At 37.2% G+C, this 25,676-nt stretch overlaps 1 protein-coding gene across 1 annotated transcript; it reads left to right on the top strand.

The window, feature by feature from the left end:
• Positions 1-2,943: 2,943 nt before the first annotated feature.
• Positions 2,944-25,613, top strand: LOC124369601. The gene is made up of 5 exons (XM_046827651.1): positions 2,944-2,968; positions 9,048-9,197; positions 10,980-11,168; positions 23,492-23,641; positions 25,426-25,613. Exons 1-5 carry the CDS (start codon positions 2,944-2,946, stop codon positions 25,611-25,613), a joined length of 702 nt encoding a protein of 233 aa, XP_046683607.1.
• Positions 25,614-25,676: the final 63 nt, after the last annotated feature.

The raw sequence follows: 25,676 nt of genomic DNA on the forward strand, positions 1-25,676 counted from the left end.
ATCTTAAAAAGATGTAATTACTTTTAACTTTTAGGTGTGATTCGAAAACAACTATGCCGGATCACTGATTGAGAAGCGACAGACAGCGACGTACGAAGTAACAGATTAACTAATGCAGTCAAAGGTTTCAGATTGTACTTAGAGAATTTACATTGGCTTCTGGGGAATTCTTCAGAGCTCAGGTATTAAACGACGGATGTGAGGATCGTTAGGGTTATTGGACTTTTTACATTGACATCTGAGGAATTCTTCAGAGCTCAGGTATTAAACGACGCATGTGAGGATCGTTAGGGTTATTGGACTTTTTACATTGACATCTGAGGAATTCTTCAGAGCTCAGTATCAATTTTTAATAATTTATAAACGCTTAGTTGAAAATCAAGCTTATCATCTAATATTCTTATAAATATGCACTGAAATTGACAGATATTATGAATTCATAAAATCTACGGATGAAAGAATTAAATAAAATTATATTCTTCATGATTGTTAGTATGATAATAAGAAATAAATTCAGATTATTAAAAATAACTAAAAAGGTTCTTCTCAAAAATTAAGAGGAAATCTTTAATAATTGTCTTAACACATTGTAAATCAAAATATTTCTTAAAACTGTCAATTACGTCATTACTGGTACATGTGATTTGCTCCAGCAAGCATGAAATACACAATTTAAATATAATTCGTAAACATCTTTATCATAATTGTTCTAATATTGAAACCAACTTCCTTAAAACCTACCATAAAGTATACTCAAATGCACCCCATTCTTCATACATGCTAATTGTTTTAAATATTGTAGAATTAAAGCTTGATAAATTATGTATAGTATCATTTTCTAAATTAAACCAGTTTTTAACACTTAAAGAACCTTAGAAGGTAGCAGTTTTAATATGTTTGGATTAGTTTGTTTTCTTTTATTTCTTATAGTTATTACAATATAGTTCAAATGTAGATGAGATGCTACTTTCAGCATTCAGTAAGGACATTTATTCAACTGCGAAATAAAGCTATTAGAGAGAAGAGTGACAGCTGGAGGTGTTCTCGAATGAAAACATCTTTACTTTACTTTTTTACTTAAAAAAGTAAAGTAAAGATGTCTTATTTTACCAGGCGAATTTAGGGCTATGAAGCCCTCTCTAACACTTAACCTGGGGATCAACGTCTTAAAGGTGACTTCTAAACTACCACCAATGGCCGGGCAGGCGGGCTGCTTTTGGCTTTAGTTTTATTTTTTACACTTTTTGTCTTTCCCCACACATAATTACAAATATCCAATAGGAAATAGAGGCACACTCATCATTCCGTATAACCAAAGCGAGATTCGTTATCATTTAGTAAAACTTACTGTAATGACTGTATTCTATGCATGTGTGTGTGTAATTTATAAATACTAATTTAGATTTGTTTTATTTACTTTGATTCAACTGAAATCCTAAGTACGACGTCTTAGAACGACACGGTTTGGCAATAATTTCGAAAATATTTGATACGTATGGCAATATTGACATGGGCATTCTTATTCAGCTTTGTAAGTAGAAATTTTCCATATTTTGTAATTGAATTGATATCATTGTATATACCATATGTTGTAGCTTCTACAACATGAACTTAGCTTTTACAATCTGTATATACAAATAATTATTGAAAATTGCTCTACATTTGTGTATTCGTTTCATTCTCAATATATGATAATTCGAAGATACTGATAGGAAATGAAGCAGTTGGTAGATTAATTTATTATTATTTAACTATTCATCATGTATCCCTTGTCAAATATCACATACATTTCCCACTCATACAAAATAGTAATTTACGTATTTATTTAATAAATATTTCCTAATTTTAATTCTTTTTATTTACTTTGTCATCGAGGCTAAATAAATGTCTTAAGTAACCTTATAAATCGGTTGAATTTGTATTTAACTTATTTAGATTTGCACAATTAGTTGCGTGACAGTTCTGCTATTAATTTATCTATTCGTGGAATCGTACCTATTCATGTATCATCTGAGGACTCATTTATTTGTCTCCAGCATAAGATCAACTCCAAAGTTGTTTATCTAATTATGGTCTTTGAAATCATGTAATCGAAATCAACAGAACACTATTCATAATGCGTTGTTAAGACAATACATTTCAACTAATGAATGTCTTCTCCTTCCATACAAAGTGTTTTTAATTTTAATTTTATTATATACTCTAAATTCTTGTTAAATAAAGCAATAATATAGTGGTGAATGTTGGATATTTTCAATTTGGATATTTTCTAAATTTATAAAGCGAAATATCATATCCACTAAATTATCTGCAAATTACAGCCACAAAAGTAAGTGTTGGAAGGATTGCGTTTTTCACGATGAAAGAATTGCGAATTTTATCACATTGGGTATCGTGATGTTCATAGCGGGCATCAGCGATACAAGAATTCAGTAACTTTTTGTTTTGGGAAATTAAATATGACCTTTCTTCCACACGTGTATAAAAAATAAAACTCCCGTTAATGTTTATTAAAATTTTAAATAATCCTAAGATAAACTATGATTTTTGCATTTATAAGCAAATTGTAGGTTGGGTTTAGTTATACGAACAATAACCCGTTTATAACAGAATGTGTAAAATAATCATAAATTAAATAATATTGCGTTACTTCCTATAGTGAAAATGTCATAAACCTTTCTATATGTATTAATTTTTCTAAATTGATAGTTTTAATTGACACGATGTATATATTGAAATATTTAATTGTATTCATGCGTCAAGACGTGACAATAATCACGCCAAATATATTAAAGAACAAAGCCAGGTGGTAAACTAGTAGAAATATTTATCGTACCTAGCCTTATCGCTCAAACGCCGTGTTGTAACGGAGTTCCCAGCCCAGCCTCTATAAAGTCAGTCCTCACGGTCGGTCACCTGCAGTGATACCCCAACAGTGTCAACATGGACAGCACCAACCACTCAGAGGGTAAGTTTTAGTGAATGGAATGAATGATTGACAAACGGATTGGACTTTTTATCTTTTGCAGTTAATGGAAATTTATTTTAAATATTATTCTGTGCTAAATAGAATGGTTTTCCTACAGTTTAATTAAAAAATTACTATAAATTAATCTTCAATGCACTGAGTTACAAATTTACTTCTGGTATTTTAATATATGACTAACTTATATATGCTATCTAACAAAAATTAGAAATACTAAATTTAAAATGAAGAAGGTCTTGCCAATTTCTAATGATTATGCATAGGGAATTAATATTAACGAAACACATATACTAGCTTTTGAACTGAATAGAACAAATTACTGATTAGTTTTACGAATTTTAAGAATTGGTATTTCATTTTATTCTTGCTAAAAGAATCAGTCTTTGATTAATATCAGACTAAATTATAATGGAATGATGAGTTAACAAAATTATGAAATTATAAACAATAAAAAAATTGTAAATATCGGTTGCCATATATATCTCGCACTGCAATAATGTACTAATATTAAAATAACCTACGAATTATTTAAGCTAAAAATTATAAATTTATAATTTCTGGCAGTCTGGTAAATAATTGAATGATACATAAATTGAATGAAAGAAGTGAATTGCCAATCGCATAGGATTAAGCATAATATAATACAATTATTGACTAAATCACACAATACTTTTTACTGATACTGATTGTGTTTGTTTACTGATTGAGAATACACAGTTTATACACAATTACATACATAATACATAATTTTGCAATCCGGAATTCCATTTCACCATTTCGTTTTAAATATCACACAGTGAAGTTTTTGCTCCTACAACGAGTCATAAAAAGCAAACTTTAAAGTTTAAAAAAGTGTTATTTATATCGTTGGAGAGTAGGTAAACTGGCAAAACTCATATTATATAACTTTCTTAGAATCACACATGGTAATATCTGTCGAAGCAATCAGTTCTGCTGTTCTGCTTCCTTAACTGCTTGCAGTTTCAGATTATATTTTAACGTATCTAATGGTATATTGTTTTAATTTTGGACCAAAAGTACTTTTTTGGCTTGTTTATGAATATATATGTTTCTGATTATGGCTTGTTTATAATTATTGACATTTAACTGCGGTATAGGACTAACGAGCTGAGTAGCACTTAACTGTCAGGGTTCCCTGCCAATCACTCTTCATGAATTTCTAAAAACATTTAAAATGTAATAACAATAAATTATTATAATTTATATATATATTTTCTTAAATTGGAACAATATTATGTTTGCTTAGTATACTCGTATTATTAACCACATTGTTTCAGTTGTTGTTCTTGTTTTATTTTTATAAATTAGAGAATTTTTGTCATTGGTAAGTACTTCTAATGTAGATAATTTTGTATTTTGATTATACCATTGTTTAACATTATTAATTGTATTGTAACTTTTGTAGTTATCAATTTATTTCACACATATACATGCATTAAAAAATTATTGATTTTTGGTTACTATAATTTAAGAAATTTAGTTGAATATTAATGATATGTTTAAGTAGGCAATATACACATGTTCAACTTACGATTATTTTCGTTAATTCATTACTTGCGAGTACTAATTAAATATGCACATGATTCACTCTACAGTTAACAATGAATTACATTATATTCTTAAGTTGAATAATAAAAGTTAACACAGTGCGGACTAGTTTACAATGCAGTAGTCAGGCACTGCGGTAGAAGAGTGGGGCAAGTAAAAAGGCATATTTTTTTAATTTTAGTTCAATTCCCTTAAACCTACCCCGCTCCCACGCTACAACCAAACGTGAGCTCCTTAGATTATAGGACATAAACATAAAAGGCATATATACATAGGATATTTAAATTCCGTTTCAGAAATAGTTTTTACATACGGCTGCAATCGGCCAGCCCTTTAAAATTTTCACGACTTACGTTTACCAAGCTCCACATCACAAAAAGCGAAACGCCTTATGGGAAATCGTGTTTCGTTTTTTTATCACAAGTATATAACGTTATGTGTACCAAACCTTAGTGCAGTTATGTAGTCCTTAGTGCTACTATTATATTCTGCTCACTGACACAACACTATAGTGACTTCACAAAACTGGAAATTACGAAAACTACAGGTATACAGGGTGATTCGGTTAGTGTTACCGGCACTTTCTGAGCTGATTGTACTATAAAAAATAAAGAAAAAAGTTCATATAAACATGGGTCCGGAAAAATGCTTCCTTACTGGGTTTATGGCCAATTGAAGATTTCACCAAAAATTGTGTGCAGGAAGGTCAAATGATGATTTGCCGCGTGTTTATGAAGAGATATTTATAGGCGAATGCAACTTTTTCTAACGGATTTTTAGATGAGAAATTGAATAAAGTTCATCTCATAGCTGTATCTCATTTAGTTTTTTTGTTATACTAAAAAAAAACAGAAATAAAATAATTTGAAAAACACTTTTTTAAGGTTTAACGGACAATTATTTTGTTAAATAGGCATTGAAGACCCACATTTTTACAAAAGAAACTTGCAGAAAATTTAATTCTGAATTCTGAATAAAATTATGTGCCACACGGCTATTAACAGTGAAGTATTAGTTTTCTGGAATTTAATTTTACAAACAAACATTCTACCAAGCAAGATATACGTATTTAGTAAATAAACACCGTAATGTAATGATATAAGGTACACAAATAATTGATTAGCATACAATTGTAAATACGATTTTAATAGATTAATGCTCAACTAAAAAACAATAATACTATTACTTTTTAGGAACTATCCAAATGGTTACATCATGTCCCTACATATCTTTGTCACGTTAGCTTTACAGAAGGTAAATTATGTTTTTTATAAGTTGGTATCACAAATCAGCTGTTCAACAATACACTGCAATTTATTGAGGAATCCAAATTATTTGTTACCAATTCTGTACTAGTTTAATGAGTGCAATTTAATACAATTAATTTACTACTCGTTTGTTAGTGAAGTGTATTTTAAAGTAACTTACTATCACAATTGCAATGCCTTTGTTATTTACAAACGGAAGAATATGCCGACATGGTATTTGTCTTAGGCGTTTGTGACGGAAATGCAACCGCTGCTACTGCAGAATACCGAAGACGATTTCCTAATCGCAGAGTTCCAAACCCAAAAACGATCAGTGGATCATTTTCGTACCCTAAGAGTAACAGGTAAACTTCCTAGTATTAATAATTATCGGGATCGCCCTGCCCAGAATAATGTAGATATGGGAATAGGCTATAATCATGGCTACTGAACGCAGTCCTGGTGTCAGTACACGGGCGTCTTTCTAGGCGATTCGCAGTGTCTCAGTCTGAAGTATGGAGAACTTTGCGCAAAAATAGCATGTTCCCTTACCATAAACAACAAGTTCAAAAGTATTCAACCAACCAACAGATCCTCCTCTTCGATTGGAATTTTGCAACTGGGTTAATTAGAAACCGTCAACATCATAGAACCATTTTATTCACTGATGACGCTCATTTACCCGAGATGGCGTCAAACTTCACAATCACAAAGAACACACTTGGGCAGAGGGAAATCCACATAGTACATTCGTGCGCAAATTTCAACACAGATTTAGTGTAAATGTATGGTGTGGACTCATTTATGATCGATTAATAGGACCATTCATTCTCCGAGGACATCTAAATTCCCGCATGTACCTAGAATTCCTTACAGAACAACTACCACTATTATTAGAAGATTTTCCATTAGCAGCAGGGTGCAATATTATTTATCAACATGATGGTGCCCCTGCCCACTTTTCCCATAATGTAACAATGCACTTAAACGAGCAGTTTCCCGGGCGATGGATTGGTCGCGGTGGACCACACACTTGGCCACCAAGATCACCAGATCTAACTCCATTAGATTTCTGTATATGGGGTTGGATGAAGAACCTGGTGTACCAGGAAAAAGTAAATACACGTGAAGAGTTAATAAATCGAATTGAAGATGCCGCCGCACAAATCAAAACAAATCGTGCAGCGTTGCGGAGGATAACTCGATCAATCAGAAAGCGAGCTGCTAAGTGTATTGAAGTACAAGGACTGATTTTTGAACACCTGTTATGAAAATGGTACGTAGTATTATAAGCTTTAGATGAAAAGCAATAATTTATTTAAAACTTAATTTAAATTGCATCCTAATAAATCTTATGTGTAGGCTACTCTATGTCATTAAAATGCGGTTTTTCCTTTGCTTCGGAATTTCTTGCTTGGTAGAATGTTTTGTTGTAAAATTAAATTCCAGAAACTAATACTTCGCTGTTAATAGCCGTGTGGCACATAATTTTATTCAGAATTAAATTTTCTGCAAGTTTCTTTGTAAAAATGTGGGTCTTCAATGCCTATTTAAACAAAATAATTGTCCGTTAAACCTTAAAAAAGTGTTTTCAAAATTATTTTATTTCTGTTTTTTGTAGTAGTATAACAAAACATCTATATGAGATACAGCTATGAGATGAACTTTATTCAATTTCGCATCTAAAAATCCTTTAGAAAAAGTTGCATTCGCCTATAAATATCTCTTCATAAACACGCGGCAAATCATCATTTGACCTCCTGCACAAAATTTTTGGTGAAATCTTCAATTGGCCATAACCCAGTAAGGAAGCATTTCCGGACCCATGTTTATATGAACTTTTTTTCTTTATTTTTTATAGTACAATCAGCTCAGAAAGTGCCGGTAACACTAACCGAATCACCCTGTATAATGTTATGTGTACCAAACCTTAGTGTAGTTATGTAGTCCTTAGTGCTACTATTATATTCTGCTCACTGAGACAACACTATAGTGACTTCACAAAACTGGAAATTACGAAAACTACAGGTATATAACGTTATGTGTACCAAACCTTAGTGCAGTTATGTAGTCCTTAGTGCTACTATTATATTCTGATCACTGAGACAACACTATAGTGACTTCACAAAATTGGAAATTACGAAAACTACAGGTATATAACGTTATGTGTACCAAACCTTAGTGCAGTTATGTAGTCCTTAGTGCTACTATTATATTCTGCTCACTGAGACAACCCTATAGTGACTTCACAAAACTGGAAATTACGAAAACTACAGGTATATAACGTTATGTGTACCAAACCTTAGTGCAGTTATGCAGTCCTTAGTGCTACTATTATATTCTGCTCACTGAGACAACACTATAGTGACTTCACAAAACTGGAAATTACGAAAACTACAGGTATATCATGTGAACTACTATACGCTGATAAGTATACGATAATCATAGTACCCTAAGCTAACCATGAATCCATGGTCTTATGAAATTGTGATTCCGGTTACTGTATAATTTTATTATCACAGAAACGTCAGTTGGACTTTATGTTTTAGTTACGGTTTTCTAAGGCCACAACTGGTAAACCAGGTAACAATGAATGTGTATTGATCTAAGTAACCCAGTGGTGCAGCGTATTTGTTTTGAGTGAAGCAATAGTTGAGTTGATACAGCATGTTTACCACAGGGAAAATATGTTGCTCCTAAGTTTTTTGACGATTGCCTGCAGTAAATTAATTAAAAATATTAAGTCAAAATTTATATCAAAATATTGTATCTTGTATTGAGAATGTATTGATAATAGTCTTAAACTTTGTTTGTCACACTAAGATTAGTTTGGTCTTTTGTTACTTGAACGATCTGTGTGTTTGTCCTGCCTTAAGTAATTCAGATTGTTGTTGCGCGTTAGAATACAGTAATCACAGAAAAAGTGTATTGCCGCTACGAATGCGTTTGTTCTATTTGTTATGAGTAAGTAATTTATGCAGGATGTATTATGATGTCTGTCACAATGAAAGTGTATTGCTCCTACGTAACCTAGTGGTTCAGCGTTTGTGTTTTGAATCAAGCAATAGTTGAGTTGATGCATCATGTTTAACTCAGGGTAAATATGTTTCTCCCACGTATTTTTTACGATTGCCTGTAGTTGTTTTCCAGGATCAAGGAATGATTATTCTGTTGTACCATAGACAATGATACTCTTCAGGATTACATTTGGCTGTTTCTGATCTAAGTAATGTTTAATGTTGCAGCTTGGAATAATATTTATTTGATCCTGGCAGCAGTTAAATGCTTTCTCATACAGACGATGGCATGTAGTTACTACTGCTATCGTCGACATTTGGAGAGAATCTCAGCTCTCCTACCTCATATTCGGCTCATCTCTGATCTTACCCGATTTGGTTTGTATCCCCCTTGATTTATATTTAAATGTGTTTATAATTTACCATTTTGTTTTGTTTTGCTGTTGCTTGATTTTAGTTTGGTTTTAAACTAACCTGTTGGACTTTTACAATTTTGGTAAAATGGATTGGCCGTTAAAATAAGTAAGAACATATTAAAGAAATTAAATAGATATCTAATATATATATATATATATATGTGTGTATGTATGTATATGTATATATAATGTTTTAAGTTGGAATATTTTTAAACTAGGCCTACTGTGGATACTGAAAAGTTTTTAGTGGATTTCTTTTAATTATATCCAATAATCGGTTACAGATTAATATTTCTTGTGCTGAAATATTTAAGTTATGTTGCTTATGCTACATAATAACATGTTCTACACAACAATACATGCTTTTAATGGGTTTAAATGTATTAGTAGTTTTTTAACATCATATTTATTTCTATAAAAATTAATTTAGTTACGCATGGATATAAAAATTAATTTAGTTAAGGATGAGTATAAAAAATCTGTAAATTTAACAAATAATATCCAATCTAAAAATATAATTTGCTTACTTAATAATTTAATATAGAATATCTTAATCCATGCAGCTATAACACAAGTACATAACGACACATTTTGTACACCGATATGTTGATTCGCGTTCATCTAGGGCTGCTTACAAAATTGTCTATATTTCCTAATTAAAATGCCTGTATTTTTACGTACATAGTGATATAAAAATTCTCATCCTTTTTTACATCTAGGGAATTTATCTGAAAGAGCTATTAATTCGAAAAAATATTTCCCAAGTCTTAAATCGATCGCACCACAATAAACACCAACGATGTGTATATCACCATTTATATATAGCGAAGGGAATGGTATAACTTATAAAAAAAATTTAATTCTTGTACTAACAAAAATAACGGAAACATTCTTTTTTATTGACGCAGAAGCTGAAAAAGATCCACTAAAAGTTTTAGTGATGTTAGTGATTTTAATAATGTCCAAACTGATTTCCAGGCTTTTTTTGTCATCAGTGCTGTGTGAGGAAATAACGTTAAACTTTTGAATACACGGTTTAGTTAGCGTTTATCCATATCTACAACCATTTGCATTGCCCACTCAACTAATAAATAACATCAACATTGATATTTCAATGGTTCTGTTAGCGTTCATTCAACGCTGAAAAAGTTGAATTTGTGGTAGTTTGAAACATTCTAGGTCTAGATATACTCCAAAACTGACATAGAAATAATAAAATCATCCGATCTGCATTCTTCTGTAAAATAATATAATTCCCTTTTTTTCTGTTGTACTCGGAATTATCTTATGGGTGATAGGGGAAATGTGTTATTATGTAGTATTTGGGAAACATTCAAAAGTTTACAGTATATAGGTAGCTTCCAGCAAGGATTTTGTTTTTAAGACTACCACATTATTATTGTAGTCATCCATATTATTGTAGGATTATAGTTATCTTTAAAATATATACTGTAGTTACTACGTTTGTAAAATTTTAGTTGAACTAATTATTTTACTATTAAAACAGAGAAATTTTTCTCATTCCTAGACGGCTATTGGGATTAAGTTGGTAAACACAAACAATGGCTCACTTGTTTATACTAATGATCATAATTTGTACTATTTATTTCAACGATTCAATGATTCTTAATATTTAATCAATCTGTTTAGTTCTCTTAGATATCAATCACAGTTTTCAAAAAGTTAAATGAAATCAAATAACTGTACCAGGAAGACAGCTGATAGTATGTGTTCATGTTCACAGATCCTTTCATGATTGAGTCCGAGGCCACAGTGATGAACGAACTAGAAACTGTCATTCAAGTTCCACGTGTCTCTGAAATAGGGGCTGTTGGTTACAAGTACTCCAAGTTCTTCCGGCGTCTCACCAGAGGCTTTGGAGGTCACTTACTGGCATTGTTTTATATCGTTAATTTCTTTACATATATAAAACGTTTAATATGGGGATAAAATATGAAATCAGTCTTATTATAGGTTAAGTGCTTTAATTTTAAATTACCTGATAATTGTATACGAAATAAATTGAATACTTAATTAAAAGTTTGTTGCACAAAAAATAGTTGTATTTCTTATTTATTTCAACTAACCATAAATAAAAGTCGAAATGGAGGCACAGTCAGTTGGAGTGTGGGTGTATAAATGGTAGAATATACCCACATAACATCCGTCAATGGATGGCATTTAAAGCTCTTTAATTACCTTACTTGTATCATAAATGAACGCTTATCCTGAACAGCTGACATATTGTGGCCCAAATCCAACAAGATCGTTACCTCTGAGGCGACTACATCCCGCATCAAGACACCGTCCACGACAAGAGTAAAATGTTTGTCCTCGATACTTCTTCTGTGAGAGCACAAGCATAAAAGAACTGTGCTCTGTAAAAGACTGTTCCTTTACATACATGAACAATTTTGCAGCACTTGAATTACTCAATACATCGCGTTCCATTTGTCAAATGCGATCGCTTAATTTTTAAGGGTTATATCAGAATTACTGCTTTCTTCACCACTTCGTAACAACTACTACTGAGCCGCAAAAAGTCCAGTCATAATTGTACGAGTACTTTAAATTTGTGGTGTTTTTTCTAGCGCAACTGCAAGAATACAAACTTATTTGCCTTGATATGAAGAACCACCTTGAATCAAATACGAGAACTAAAATTGTATTTAAAAATACATTAAAGTTTAAAGTTCAAACACATCTTCACTGAAAATGGCTCTCCATAGTGAAATTGAAATATCTCAGAGTGAAACCGTACATCGCCGCTCGCACACCCACAGCAAACCATCAGGGAAGCGCGCGCCCATGGTGGCGAACGGGATGCCGGATCAAAACAAAACTAGGTAAAAAAGAACACCGTGGTCAGTATACTCAGGTTCATTTACTAAGACACAGCATAGGCCTATCCAGTCAATATAAAAATATATATATATACTATAAATAAAAAAAAAAAAATAAAAAAAATAAAAAGTGCCTGCAGTAGTATACCTCAAACAATCCTTGTCAGGTGCACCTGCATACAAAAATTAGAAACGCCATAATTTGAAACAAGAAATGCCTATTCCACCCGGTATCCTTCGGCTAAGGGCGGGCTCCTAATGAAATCCAAGAAATAACTAAATAATATCTAAAACTAACTTAAAATTAAATAACAAAATATAAACTATATAAATGGCAACAATAACAATAACAAATAAATAAAGAATATGATCAGGGTATCACAGATGTTGACTAGTAGAAATGTCCATCATGGTGGCCGTCCTTCAGCAGAGCGCAAAAGCGAAGGTTCTCTGCGACCACGCATGATGGAGAGATGACAGCAGAAAATCAACTCATCTCCTGGACCTCATCAGTGAGGGGCCGTAAACTTAGCCGCACATGTCAGAAGGAGAACAGGTCAGCAAAACTAACAAACACTTAATTAAACAAAATATTAAACTGGAGCTACTCCTAACTTGTACACCACGGCTCGGAGTCTCTACCACTCTACCACTCTACCGGAAAGGCCAAACGCCTTCAAAAGGTCAGTGGGCTCTGCAGCCAATAAACCACACACACATACACTATATAAAACACACATGAGCCGGGGAGATATAGGTATTGAACCGGCTCAGACTCCCCCCCCCCCAAAAGGAGGAACTCCCCTCTGTTAATTTCTTCAAAATGAAGAAGCAAACGAAATGCCTCTCCCCCCAAATGGTTGAAGAATTATAAACCGGAAACCCTGAAGTCTGCAGAAGGGAAAACCAAGAAAATCCAGTTGGAGGCAAGAAATCACTCCAAGAGTTGCGTGGGTACAAAGAAGAAAACAGGAACCTTGATCAGGAAGAAAGAGCAGAGGTGATCAGGCCTCTGGACCTAAAACCCTCCCGCACAGACTAAAGAGAAATCACGGATGACTCCGGCAAGGCTTCAGATGGGATATGTGCGCCTTCCTGAAAATCTTCCCGGACTGAGGATCTCCCAGTCGGGCAGTCACCGGAGTCAGAAACTTCAAGATGCGGTGGGGACCAGTCCACCTGTAGCAAAGTTTAGCAGCTCTTTTATCCACAGCCGAACTGACTGGGTGAGCCTTGCAGTAAACTAGATCCCCCACCTGGAAGGGATTGGCAATACGACCTCGGTTGTACTTCCTCCTTACTAACTCCCTAGCCCGAATGAGATTCCGCCTGGCTGCCTCCCAAGTGGCTTTCACATTGGGAGTACCAGGAGGTGGCAGAAGATCGCTAATTTTCCAAAGGTTCGCCAAAGGGTTGTTTGGCGGAAAGCCAAATAATAACTCGAAAGGTACCGCCTTGTGACTTTCATGCTGGGCCGTATTAAAGGCAAATTGGATCCAAGGTAGTTGTTGATCCCAGGTGGTCTGATTTTCCGCATGAAAGGCAGATCGAAGATTGCGATTAAACCGTTCGGCGTGAGAAGGCTGAGGATAGAAAGGGGAAGTAGTCACATGGCGGATTCCGTGCCCAAAGCACATTCTTTTAAAGATATTGGAGACAAACTGTGAACCATTATCGGAAACTAAGGTGGCGGGGATTCCAAAGTGTTGAAAAAAATGGTTATGAAGTGCTTGCACCGTGAGCTGCGCGGTAGCACTCCGCAATGGGAACAACCAAACAAACTTGGAGAAGGCATCCACACAAACAAGTAGGAACTTATTTCCGGACTTGCTACGCGGGAGAGGCCCAACATAGTCAATGAAAACCTTCTCCAAAGGTTTTTCCGCCACCTCAGATGACAAAAGACCCAACTTGGTATTTTGAGCGGGTTTGCTTAGCGAGCACAGTTCACAAGAACGTACTCGAGCTGCAATATCCCGGTCCATACCTTTCCAGATGAACTGATCCCTAATCTTCGCGATGGTCTTATGAATTCCTAGATGTCCGCCCACAGGAGAAGAATGAAAATACTGAAAGACCATCGGTACAAGAAAGCTTGGCAGCACTAACTTAGGTTTTCTCCGCTGCTTGTCACGGCAGCATAGAGCACCTCGGTACAGAAAATAAGGAGGGTGGGCACCTCCGTTTTTAAGCTCATTGATGATAGCAGTCAGCTCGGGATCCTTAAGTTGGTGTGGAACAATGTCCGAAAATGCCAGAGGAAAGTCTAGGAGCACGCCACAACATGGCGGCTCTGATAAATTCTGGTGGTCGTTGGGTAAGTGATACATGCGTGACAGAGTGTCCGCTATGATATTTTGGGTGCCTCGCACGTGCTGCACTGTGAACTTAAGGGCAGAAATTTGGACTACCCAGCGACCAATCTTCCCGAGCTGACGGGGGTGGGCAAGGAGCCAAGAAAGTGCCTGGTTGTCGGTTTCCAACAAAAATTCTTTATGTTCTAGGTAACGCCTGAACTTATTAATTCCAAACACGACAGCCAAACATTCCAGCTCATAAACAGAACAACTCTTCTTCTCACAAGGGGTTAACGTGCGTGAAGCATAAGCTATGGGCTGCCGGATACCATCTACTTCTTGCGATAAAACAGCAGCAACGGCTAAGGAGGAAGCATCAGTTTGCAAGACGAACTTACGACTAAAATCAGGCATAGCCAAGACTGGAGGCTGCATCACTGCCTCTTTCAGCTGCTCAAAAGCAGTCTGTTGCGCTTCACCCCACTCAAACTTGGCACCCTTTTTCCTAAGAGAGTTCAGAGGGGCCGCCACTTCAGCAACATTGGGGATGAAACGACGATAAAAATTTATCATTCCCACAAAACGGGCAATCCCCTTGGCATCCTTAGGAGGAGGAAACTCCCTGATTGCCTGGGTTCTCTCTGGATCAATACAAACACCTCGAGAAGAGACAAGATGACCCAGAAACGATATTTCAGGCTGAGCAAAACTCACCTTTTCAGGATTGACGGTAAGGCCAGACTCTCGCAGCCTAGTTAGAATTCCTCTAGATGAGTCAAGTGCTCCTCATAACTCTCACTGTACACAAGCAGGTCATCCAGATAGTTGAACACGAACTTAAATTTGACATCATGAAAGATAGAATCCAGGAGTCTGGTGAGTGTTTGGGCCCCCACAGCCAAGCCCATTGGCACACGGGTGAACTGGTACAAATTCCAAGGCACACAAAAGGCAGTGAGAGGTCGAGACTCGTGTTTTAGAGGAATCTGATGATATGCCTGATTAAGATAAAAAATGGAGAAATACTTGGCCTTACCAAACCAGTCGAAAGCAGAATGCAAATCGGGGAGAGGCACGGAGTAAATTTCTATCTGAGCATGGAGCTTTCGATAATCCAGGACCAATCTGGACTTCCCATTAGGTTTCGGCACTAGAAACGCTGGACTGGAAAAATTTGAGCAAGACGGCTCGATTACCCCACTCTTAAGTAAATCATCAATCATATTTCTCAGAATTTCCATCTTGGGCGGAGCAAGCTTATATGGATGGGAACGTACAGGACGGGTGTCTGTAAGACGAATCTCGTATTCCAAGAGATTGGTCGTGCCCAGTTTGTCAGTTAGGACTTCAGGAAAACTGGAACAAATCTGCCTTATGTCCTCAGCCTCTTTCGGCGTAAGATGTCCTAGTTGGTCAGGAGGAGTCAAGCTCTTATCTTCCATCTCTAAGGCAGCAGTCCCACGAGACTCGACATCTGAAAAGGGAACGAGCTCCCGCCTGGCGAAAGCAAAGGAAACATGACTGGAGGCCAAATCCAAAATCATGCAAGTTTTTCCGATAAAAACTGCTCCCAAGATGAAAGGAAAAGTCAGGTCCTTAGCCACCAAAAAGCTCCAATCCCAAGAGAAATAATTAATTTTGATGTGAATCTGGGCACTACAGATAATAGGTAAAGGTGTGCGTGAAGCAGTCCAGCAGATAAGTGAACTATTCTCAACCTGCCGTATTAGCCCAGAGGATTTTAGATCTTCAAAAAACGACAAAGAAATCAGGCTGCGTGCTGACCCAGAATCAACCAGGGCCTTCTGCACCACATTCCCCACAAGTACATCCAGTTGTGGGCAGGTTGAGCGGGCAGCCCTTACTCCCTGCGCAGCCAGAGCAGCAACCTCCCCTCTCGGCCAACGATGATAACTGTCCCCAAGTCTATTTCTTTTTGTTTTCTTTCTGTTCTGTATTAAACCAGCTACCCTTTTACCATCAAAATCAGGTACATATTTGCCCTCAAAATTACCTTTACGGCACGAGTCAGGCTTACTCGTCCGCAAGCTTACTAGTTTTTTTTATTAAGTGGACAAAACGGTCTAATATGTCCCACTTGCTTGCAGCCATAACAGGTAGGAGGCTGCCTACGGGAAGGAGAAGCTGCTGGCTCAGACTGCACCGGAGCATGGACCGGCCCCGGAGGCAAGTGAGGAAGATGCCTCGACATGGCCTCCCTTTGATCATCCGCATCCTGAACCCCTCTAGAGATGATGGAGAGGCGGTCCAAATCCGCAAAAGATGCGGGACGGCTACAAAAAATCAAACGGGAGCGTTCTTCAGGTTTAATGCCCTCCAAAATAAGGCTCACCAACTCCGTTTCGCTCAAGCTCAAGCGCAACACCCGGGCTACATCCCGTATCTCCCCGACAAAATGGCTCAACGTCTCGTCTGGTGCCTGAGGACGATAAACGCGTTCCACCCGCAAGCGCTCCCTAACCCGAGCAGGTACAAAGAACTCCAAGATCTCGGCGTGGAACTGGTCAAAGGTGGCACCTCTCTTAAGGCAGTCTAGAATGCGATCAAAAAGCGGCCTTAAGGAAAACTGCGCTAAAATCTGCATAAGCATGGCATCTGTCATACCAGGAAATTCTCTTAGCTTAAAAACTTCCAGAAGGAAATGGATAAGTAAATTAGTGTCAAGCCCATCAACTCTGGGCAGGCCCAAAGGATGGGGCAGTTTGCCAAAGCTAGAAAAGGAAGGCACAACTATAGATGATGCCTCACCAGCCGCTTCAGGAGGGCCACTACCCATCGGAGACATAGTAACTCTGGGAGGCTCGAAAGAAAGAGCCGGTGGATGGTTAGCAAAAGTAATGGTAGTGGGAACCTCCGTTGGAGTGACAGCGGTAAATAGTACCCCCTTCTCTTTCACCGAGCGCACCTCACTCAAACCATCTAAGGCTTGTTTTAATTTGTTACTGGCCGAAAAAGCCCAACTTTTAATATCAGAGTCTAAACTAGGAGCTGACATAAGTAAAACTATTCTGTCACGCCAATGTAAAAGCTGAGATGCCAATCTAGCCTTTGCTGACCCGGACATGGGAAGTGACTCAAAATTAATATCGTCTTCTAATTCCTCCATTCGGGTTTTACAAAACTCAAATTCTGTGTTAATTTGGAACTCTGCATTCCAGCTGCGGTCCAACGCTATACAAACCCGTAATTGAGCTCTTAATGCCCTCACATCTCCCTCGGGCTTCTGTCCTCTCGCCAGGACCTCAAAAACCAACTCGGGCTTGCGTAGATGTTCAGGCACCAGGGAAAACGCCATACCAAACAATTAAGACAAATACATACAACAATAAACAACAAAGCGTACGCAACAATTACTTAGTAACCTAAGTGGACTCAACTCACAAAAGGCTTACACTGACGAGGTCCAAGTGAAGAACTTAATACCTGCTACCTAATAGAAGGATACCCTGCAAATATACACTAACCACAACCTATAAACACAGAAGCAATAAATATAACAAAACAACACATTGATAGGGGAGAAGTAGAGTACAGTTAGATAAATTTAGCGGTTAAGCAATTTAGAGTCCCTTGCTCCCTGCAAAGGGTAAGTCTGCAGGAAGCAAGACACTAAACCAATTCCACCCGGTATCCTGTCCTAGGGCGAGCTCCTAATGAAAAAAAAGTTGTGTACTCTAACCTCCCCCTACCTAACACTAACCTACACCAACAAACAAAACCAGAACTGAGAGACAGCTGAGAGAGCAGCTAACCACGCTCTGCTACCATTGAAACCGTACATCGCCGCTCGCACACCCACAGCAAACCATCAGGGAAGCGCACGCCCATGGTGGCGAACGGGATGCCGGATCAAAACAAAACTAGGTAAAAAAGAACACCGTGGTCAGTATACTCAGGTTCATTTACTAAGACACAGCATAGGCCTATCCAGTCAATATAAAAATATATATATATACTATAAATAAAAAAAAAAAAATAAAAAAAATAAAAAGTGCCTGCAGTAGTATACCTCAAACAATCCTTGTCAGGTGCACCTGCATACAAAAATTAGAAACGCCATAATTTGAAACAAGAAATGCCTATTCCACCCGGTATCCTTCGGCTAAGGGCGGGCTCCTAATGAAATCCAAGAAATAACTAAATAATATCTAAAACTAACTTAAAATTAAATAACAAAATATAAACTATATAAATGGCAACAATAACAATAACAAATAAATAAAGAATATGATCAGGGTATCACAGATGTTGACTAGTAGAAATGTCCATCATGGTGGCCGTCCTTCAGCAGAGCGCAAAAGCGAAGGTTCTCTGCGACCACGCATGATGGAGAGATTACAGCAGAAAATCAACTCATCTCCTGGACCTCATCAGTGAGGGGCCGTAAACTTAGCCGCACATGTCAGAAGGAGAACAGCTCAGCAAAACTAACAAACACTTAATTAAACAAAATATTAAACTGGAGCTACTCCTAACTTGTACACCACGGCTCGGAGTCTCTACCACTCTACCACTCTACCGGAAAGGCCAAACGCCTTCAAAAGGTCAGTGGGCTCTGCAGCCAATAAACCACACACACATACACTATATAAAACACACATGAGCCGGGGAGATATAGGTATTGAACCGGCTCAGACTCCCCCCCCCCCCAAAAGGAGGAACTCCCCTCTGTTAATTTCTTCAAAATGAAGAACCAAACGAAATGCCTCTCCCCCCAAATGGTTGAAGAATTATAAACCGGAAACCCTGAAGTCTGCAGAAGGGAAAACCAAGAAAATCCAGTTGGAGGCAAGAAATCACTCCAAGAGTTGCGTGGGTACAAAGAAGAAAACAGGAACCTTGATCAGGAAGAAAGAGCAGAGGTGATCAGGCCTCTGGACCTAAAACCCTCCCGCACAGACTAAAGAGAAATCACGGATGACTCCGGCAAGGCTTCAGATGGGATATGTGCGCCTTCCTGAAAATCTTCCCGGACTGAGGATCTCCCAGTCGGGCAGTCACCGGAGTCAGAAACTTCAAGATGCGGTGGGGACCAGTCCACCTGTAGCAAAGTTTAGCAGCTCTTTTATCCACAGCCGAACTGACTGGGTGAGCCTTGCAGTAAACTAGATCCCCCACCTGGAAGGGATTGGCAATACGACCTCGGTTGTACTTCCTCCTTACTAACTCCCTAGCCCGAATGAGATTCCGCCTGGCTGCCTCCCAAGTGGCTTTCACATTGGGAGTACCAGGAGGTGGCAGAAGATCGCTAATTTTCCAAAGGTTCGCCAAAGGGTTGTTTGGCGGAAAGCCAAATAATAACTCGAAAGGTACCGCCTTGTGACTTTCATGCTGGGCCGTATTAAAGGCAAATTGGATCCAAGGTAGTTGTTGATCCCAGGTGGTCTGATTTTCCGCATGAAAGGCAGATCGAAGATTGCGATTAAACCGTTCGGCGTGAGAAGGCTGAGGATAGAAAGGGGAAGTAGTCACATGGCGGATTCCGTGCCCAAAGCACATTCTTTTAAAGATATTGGAGACAAACTGTGAACCATTATCGGAAACTAAGGTGGCGGGGATTCCAAAGTGTTGAAAAAAATGGTTATGAAGTGCTTGCACCGTGAGCTGCGCGGTAGCACTCCGCAATGGGAACAACCAAACAAACTTGGAGAAGGCATCCACACAAACAAGTAGGAACTTATTTCCGGACTTGCTACGCGGGAGAGGCCCAACATAGTCAATGAAAACCTTCTCCAAAGGTTTTTCCGCCACCTCAGATGACAAAAGACCCAACTTGGTATTTTGAGCGGGTTTGCTTAGCGAGCACAGTTCACAAGAACGTACTCGAGCTGCAATATCCCGGTCCATACCTTTCCAGATGAACTGATCCCTAATCTTCGCGATGGTCTTATGAATTCCTAGATGTCCGCCCACAGGAGAAGAATGAAAATACTGAAAGACCATCGGTACAAGAAAGCTTGGCAGCACTAACTTAGGTTTTTCTCCGCTGCTTGTCACGGCAGCATAGAGCACCTCGGTACAGAAAATAAGGAGGGTGGGCACCTCCGTTTTTAAGCTCATTGATGATAGCAGTCAGCTCGGGATCCTTAAGTTGGTGTGGAACAATGTCCGAAAATGCCAGAGGAAAGTCTAGGAGCACGCCACAACATGGCGGCTCTGATAAATTCTGGTGGTCGTTGGGTAAGTGATACATGCGTGACAGAGTGTCCGCTATGATATTTTGGGTGCCTCGCACGTGCTGCACTGTGAACTTAAGGGCAGAAATTTGGACTACCCAGCGACCAATCTTCCCGAGCTGACGGGGGTGGGCAAGGAGCCAAGAAAGTGCCTGGTTGTCGGTTTCCAACAAAAATTCTTTATGTTCTAGGTAACGCCTGAACTTATTAATTCCAAACACGACAGCCAAACATTCCAGCTCATAAACAGAACAACTCTTCTTCTCACAAGGGGTTAACGTGCGTGAAGCATAAGCTATGGGCTGCCGGATACCATCTACTTCTTGCGATAAAACAGCAGCAACGGCTAAGGAGGAAGCATCAGTTTGCAAGACGAACTTACGACTAAAATCAGGCATAGCCAAGACTGGAGGCTGCATCACTGCCTCTTTCAGCTGCTCAAAAGCAGTCTGTTGCGCTTCACCCCACTCAAACTTGGCACCCTTTTTCCTAAGAGAGTTCAGAGGGGCCGCCACTTCAGCAACATTGGGGATGAAACGACGATAAAAATTTATCATTCCCACAAAACGGGCAATCCCCTTGGCATCCTTAGGAGGAGGAAACTCCCTGATTGCCTGGGTTCTCTCTGGATCAATACAAACACCTCGAGAAGAGACAAGATGACCCAGAAACGATATTTCAGGCTGAGCAAAACTCACCTTTTCAGGATTGACGGTAAGGCCAGACTCTCGCAGCCTAGTTAGAATTCCTCTAGATGAGTCAAGTGCTCCTCATAACTCTCACTGTACACAAGCAGGTCATCCAGATAGTTGAACACGAACTTAAATTTGACATCATGAAAGATAGAATCCAGGAGTCTGGTGAGTGTTTGGGCCCCCACAGCCAAGCCCATTGGCACACGGGTGAACTGGTACAAATTCCAAGGCACACAAAAGGCAGTGAGAGGTCGAGACTCGTGTTTTAGAGGAATCTGATGATATGCCTGATTAAGATAAAAAATGGAGAAATACTTGGCCTTACCAAACCAGTCGAAAGCAGAATGCAAATCGGGGAGAGGCACGGAGTAAATTTCTATCTGAGCATGGAGCTTTCGATAATCCAGGACCAATCTGGACTTCCCATTAGGTTTCGGCACTAGAAACGCTGGACTGGAAAAATTTGAGCAAGACGGCTCGATTACCCCACTCTTAAGTAAATCATCAATCATATTTCTCAGAATTTCCATCTTGGGCGGAGCAAGCTTATATGGATGGGAACGTACAGGACGGGTGTCTGTAAGACGAATCTCGTATTCCAAGAGATTGGTCGTGCCCAGTTTGTCAGTTAGGACTTCAGGAAAACTGGAACAAATCTGCCTTATGTCAAACGTTAGAAAAAGTTGCATTCGCCTATAAATATCTCTTCATAAACACGCGGCAAATCATCATTTGACCTCCTGCACACAATTTTTGGTGAAATCTTCAATTGGCCATAACCCAGTAAGGAAGCATTTCCGGACCCATGTTTATGTGAACTTTTTTCTTTATTTTTTATAGTACAATCAGCTCAGAAAGTGCCGGTAACACTAACCGAATCACCCTGTATAATGTTATGTGTACCAAACCTTAGTGTAGTTATGTAGTCCTTAGTGCTACTATTATATTCTGCTCACTGAGACAACACTATAGTGACTTCACAAAACTGGAAATTACGAAAACTACAGGTATATAACGTTATGTGTACCAAACCTTAGTGCAGTTATGTAGTCCTTAGTGCTACTATTATATTCTGATCACTGAGACAACACTATAGTGACTTCACAAAATTGGAAATTACGAAAACTACAGGTATATAACGTTATGTGTACCAAACCTTAGTGCAGTTATGTAGTCCTTAGTGCTACTATTATATTCTGCTCACTGAGACAACCCTATAGTGACTTCACAAAACTGGAAATTACGAAAACTACAGGTATATAACGTTATGTGTACCAAACCTTAGTGCAGTTATGCAGTCCTTAGTGCTACTATTATATTCTGCTCACTGAGACAACACTATAGTGACTTCACAAAACTGGAAATTACGAAAACTACAGGTATATCATGTGAACTACTATACGCTGATAAGTATACGATAATCATAGTACCCTAAGCTAACCATGAATCCATGGTCTTATGAAATTGTGATTCCGGTTACTGTATAATTTTATTATCACAGAAACGTCAGTTGGACTTTATGTTTTAGTTACGGTTTTCTAAGGCCACAACTGGTAAACCAGGTAACAATGAATGTGTATTGATCTAAGTAACCCAGTGGTGCAGCGTATTTGTTTTGAGTGAAGCAATAGTTGAGTTGATACAGCATGTTTACCACAGGGAAAATATGTTGCTCCTAAGTTTTTTGACGATTGCCTGCAGTAAATTAATTAAAAATATTAAGTCAAAATTTATATCAAAATATTGTATCTTGTATTGAGAATGTATTGATAATAGTCTTAAACTTTGTTTGTCACACTAAGATTAGTTTGGTCTTTTGTTACTTGAACGATCTGTGTGTTTGTCCTGCCTTAAGTAATTCAGATTGTTGTTGCGCGTTAGAATACAGTAATCACAGAAAAAGTGTATTGCCGCTACGAATGCGTTTGTTCTATTTGTTATGAGTAAGTAATTTATGCAGGATGTATTATGATGTCTGTCACAATGAAAGTGTATTGCTCCTACGTAACCTAGTGGTTCAGCGTTTGTGTTTTGAATCAAGCAATAGTTGAGTTGATGCATCATGTTTAACTCAGGGTAAATATGTTTCTCCCACGTATTTTTTACGATTGCCTGTAGTTGTTTTCCAGGATCAAGGAATGATTATTCTGTTGTACCATAGACAATGATACTCTTCAGGATTACATTTGGCTGTTTCTGATCTAAGTAATGTTTAATGTTGCAGCTTGGAATAGTATTTATTTGATCCTGGCAGCAGTTAAATGCTTTCTCATACAGACGATGGCATGTAGTTACTACTGCTATCGTCGACATTTGGAGAGAATCTCAGCTCTCCTACCTCATATTCGGCTCATCTCTGATCTTACCCGATTTGGTTTGTATCCCCCTTGATTTATATTTAAATGTGTTTATAATTTACCATTTTGTTTTGTTTTGCTGTTGCTTGATTTTAGTTTGGTTTTAAACTAACCTGTTGGACTTTTACAATTTTGGTAAAATGGATTGGCCGTTAAAATAAGTAAGAACATATTAAAGAAATTAAATAGATATCTAATATATATATATATATATATGTGTGTATGTATGTATATGTATATATAATGTTTTAAGTTGGAATATTTTTAAACTAGGCCTACTGTGGATACTGAAAAGTTTTTAGTGGATTTCTTTTAATTATATCCAATAATCGGTTACAGATTAATATTTCTTGTGCTGAAATATTTAAGTTATGTTGCTTATGCTACATAATAACATGTTCTACACAACAATACATGCTTTTAATGGGTTTTAAATGTATTAGTAGTTTTTTAACATCATATTTATTTCTATAAAAATTAATTTAGTTACGCATGGATATAAAAATTAATTTAGTTAAGGATGAGTATAAAAAATCTGTAAATTTAACAAATAATATCCAATCTAAAAATATAATTTGCTTACTTAATAATTTAATATAGAATATCTTAATCCATGCAGCTATAACACAAGTACATAACGACACATTTTGTACACCGATATGTTGATTCGCGTTCATCTAGGGCTGCTTACAAAATTGTCTATATTTCCTAATTAAAATGCCTGTATTTTTACGTACATAGTGATATAAAAATTCTCATCCTTTTTTACATCTAGGGAATTTATCTGAAAGAGCTATTAATTCGAAAAAATATTTCCCAAGTCTTAAATCGATCGCACCACAATAAACACCAACGATGTGTATATCACCATTTATATATAGCGAAGGGAATGGTATAACTTATAAAAAAAATTTAATTCTTGTACTAACAAAAATAACGGAAACATTCTTTTTTATTGACGCAGAAGCTGAAAAAGATCCACTAAAAGTTTTAGTGATGTTAGTGATTTTAATAATGTCCAAACTGATTTCCAGGCTTTTTTTTGTCATCAGTGCTGTGTGAGGAAATAACGTTAAACTTTTGAATACACGGTTTAGTTAGCGTTTATCCATATCTACAACCATTTGCATTGCCCACTCAACTAATAAATAACATCAACATTGATATTTCAATGGTTCTGTTAGCGTTCATTCAACGCTGAAAAAGTTGAATTTGTGGTAGTTTGAAACATTCTAGGTCTAGATATACTCCAAAACTGACATAGAAATAATAAAATCATCCGATCTGCATTCTTCTGTAAAATAATATAATTCCCTTTTTTTCTGTTGTACTCGGAATTATCTTATGGGTGATAGGGGAAATGTGTTATTATGTAGTATTTGGGAAACATTCAAAAGTTTACAGTATATAGGTAGCTTCCAGCAAGGATTTTGTTTTTAAGACTACCACATTATTATTGTAGTCATCCATATTATTGTAGGATTATAGTTATCTTTAAAATATATACTGTAGTTACTACGTTTGTAAAATTTTAGTTGAACTAATTATTTTACTATTAAAACAGAGAAATTTTTCTCATTCCTAGACGGCTATTGGGATTAAGTTGGTAAACACAAACAATGGCTCACTTGTTTATACTAATGATCATAATTTGTACTATTTATTTCAACGATTCAATGATTCTTAATATTTAATCAATCTGTTTAGTTCTCTTAGATATCAATCACAGTTTTCAAAAAGTTAAATGAAATCAAATAACTGTACCAGGAAGACAGCTGATAGTATGTGTTCATGTTCACAGATCCTTTCATGATTGAGTCCGAGGCCACAGTGATGAACGAACTAGAAACTGTCATTCAAGTTCCACGTGTCTCTGAAATAGGGGCTGTTGGTTACAAGTACTCCAAGTTCTTCCGGCGTCTCACCAGAGGCTTTGGAGGTCACTTACTGGCATTGTTTTATATCGTTAATTTCTTTACATATATATAAAACGTTTAATATGGGGATAAAATATGAAATCAGTCTTATTATAGGTTAAGTGCTTTAATTTTA

Source organism: Homalodisca vitripennis, chromosome X, assembly GCF_021130785.1.
Source record: "Homalodisca vitripennis isolate AUS2020 chromosome X, UT_GWSS_2.1, whole genome shotgun sequence".
NCBI lineage: Eukaryota > Metazoa > Arthropoda > Insecta > Hemiptera > Cicadellidae > Homalodisca > Homalodisca vitripennis.

Coding starts and splice junctions, on each gene's coding strand:
- LOC124369601 (XM_046827651.1), top strand. CDS start 2,944: ATGGACAGCACCAACCACTCAGAGG. Junction 9,198..10,979: donor CTCTGATCTTACCCGATTTG/GTTTGTATCCCC, acceptor TCATGTTCACAG/ATCCTTTCATGATTGAGTCC. Junction 23,642..25,425: donor CTCTGATCTTACCCGATTTG/GTTTGTATCCCC, acceptor TCATGTTCACAG/ATCCTTTCATGATTGAGTCC.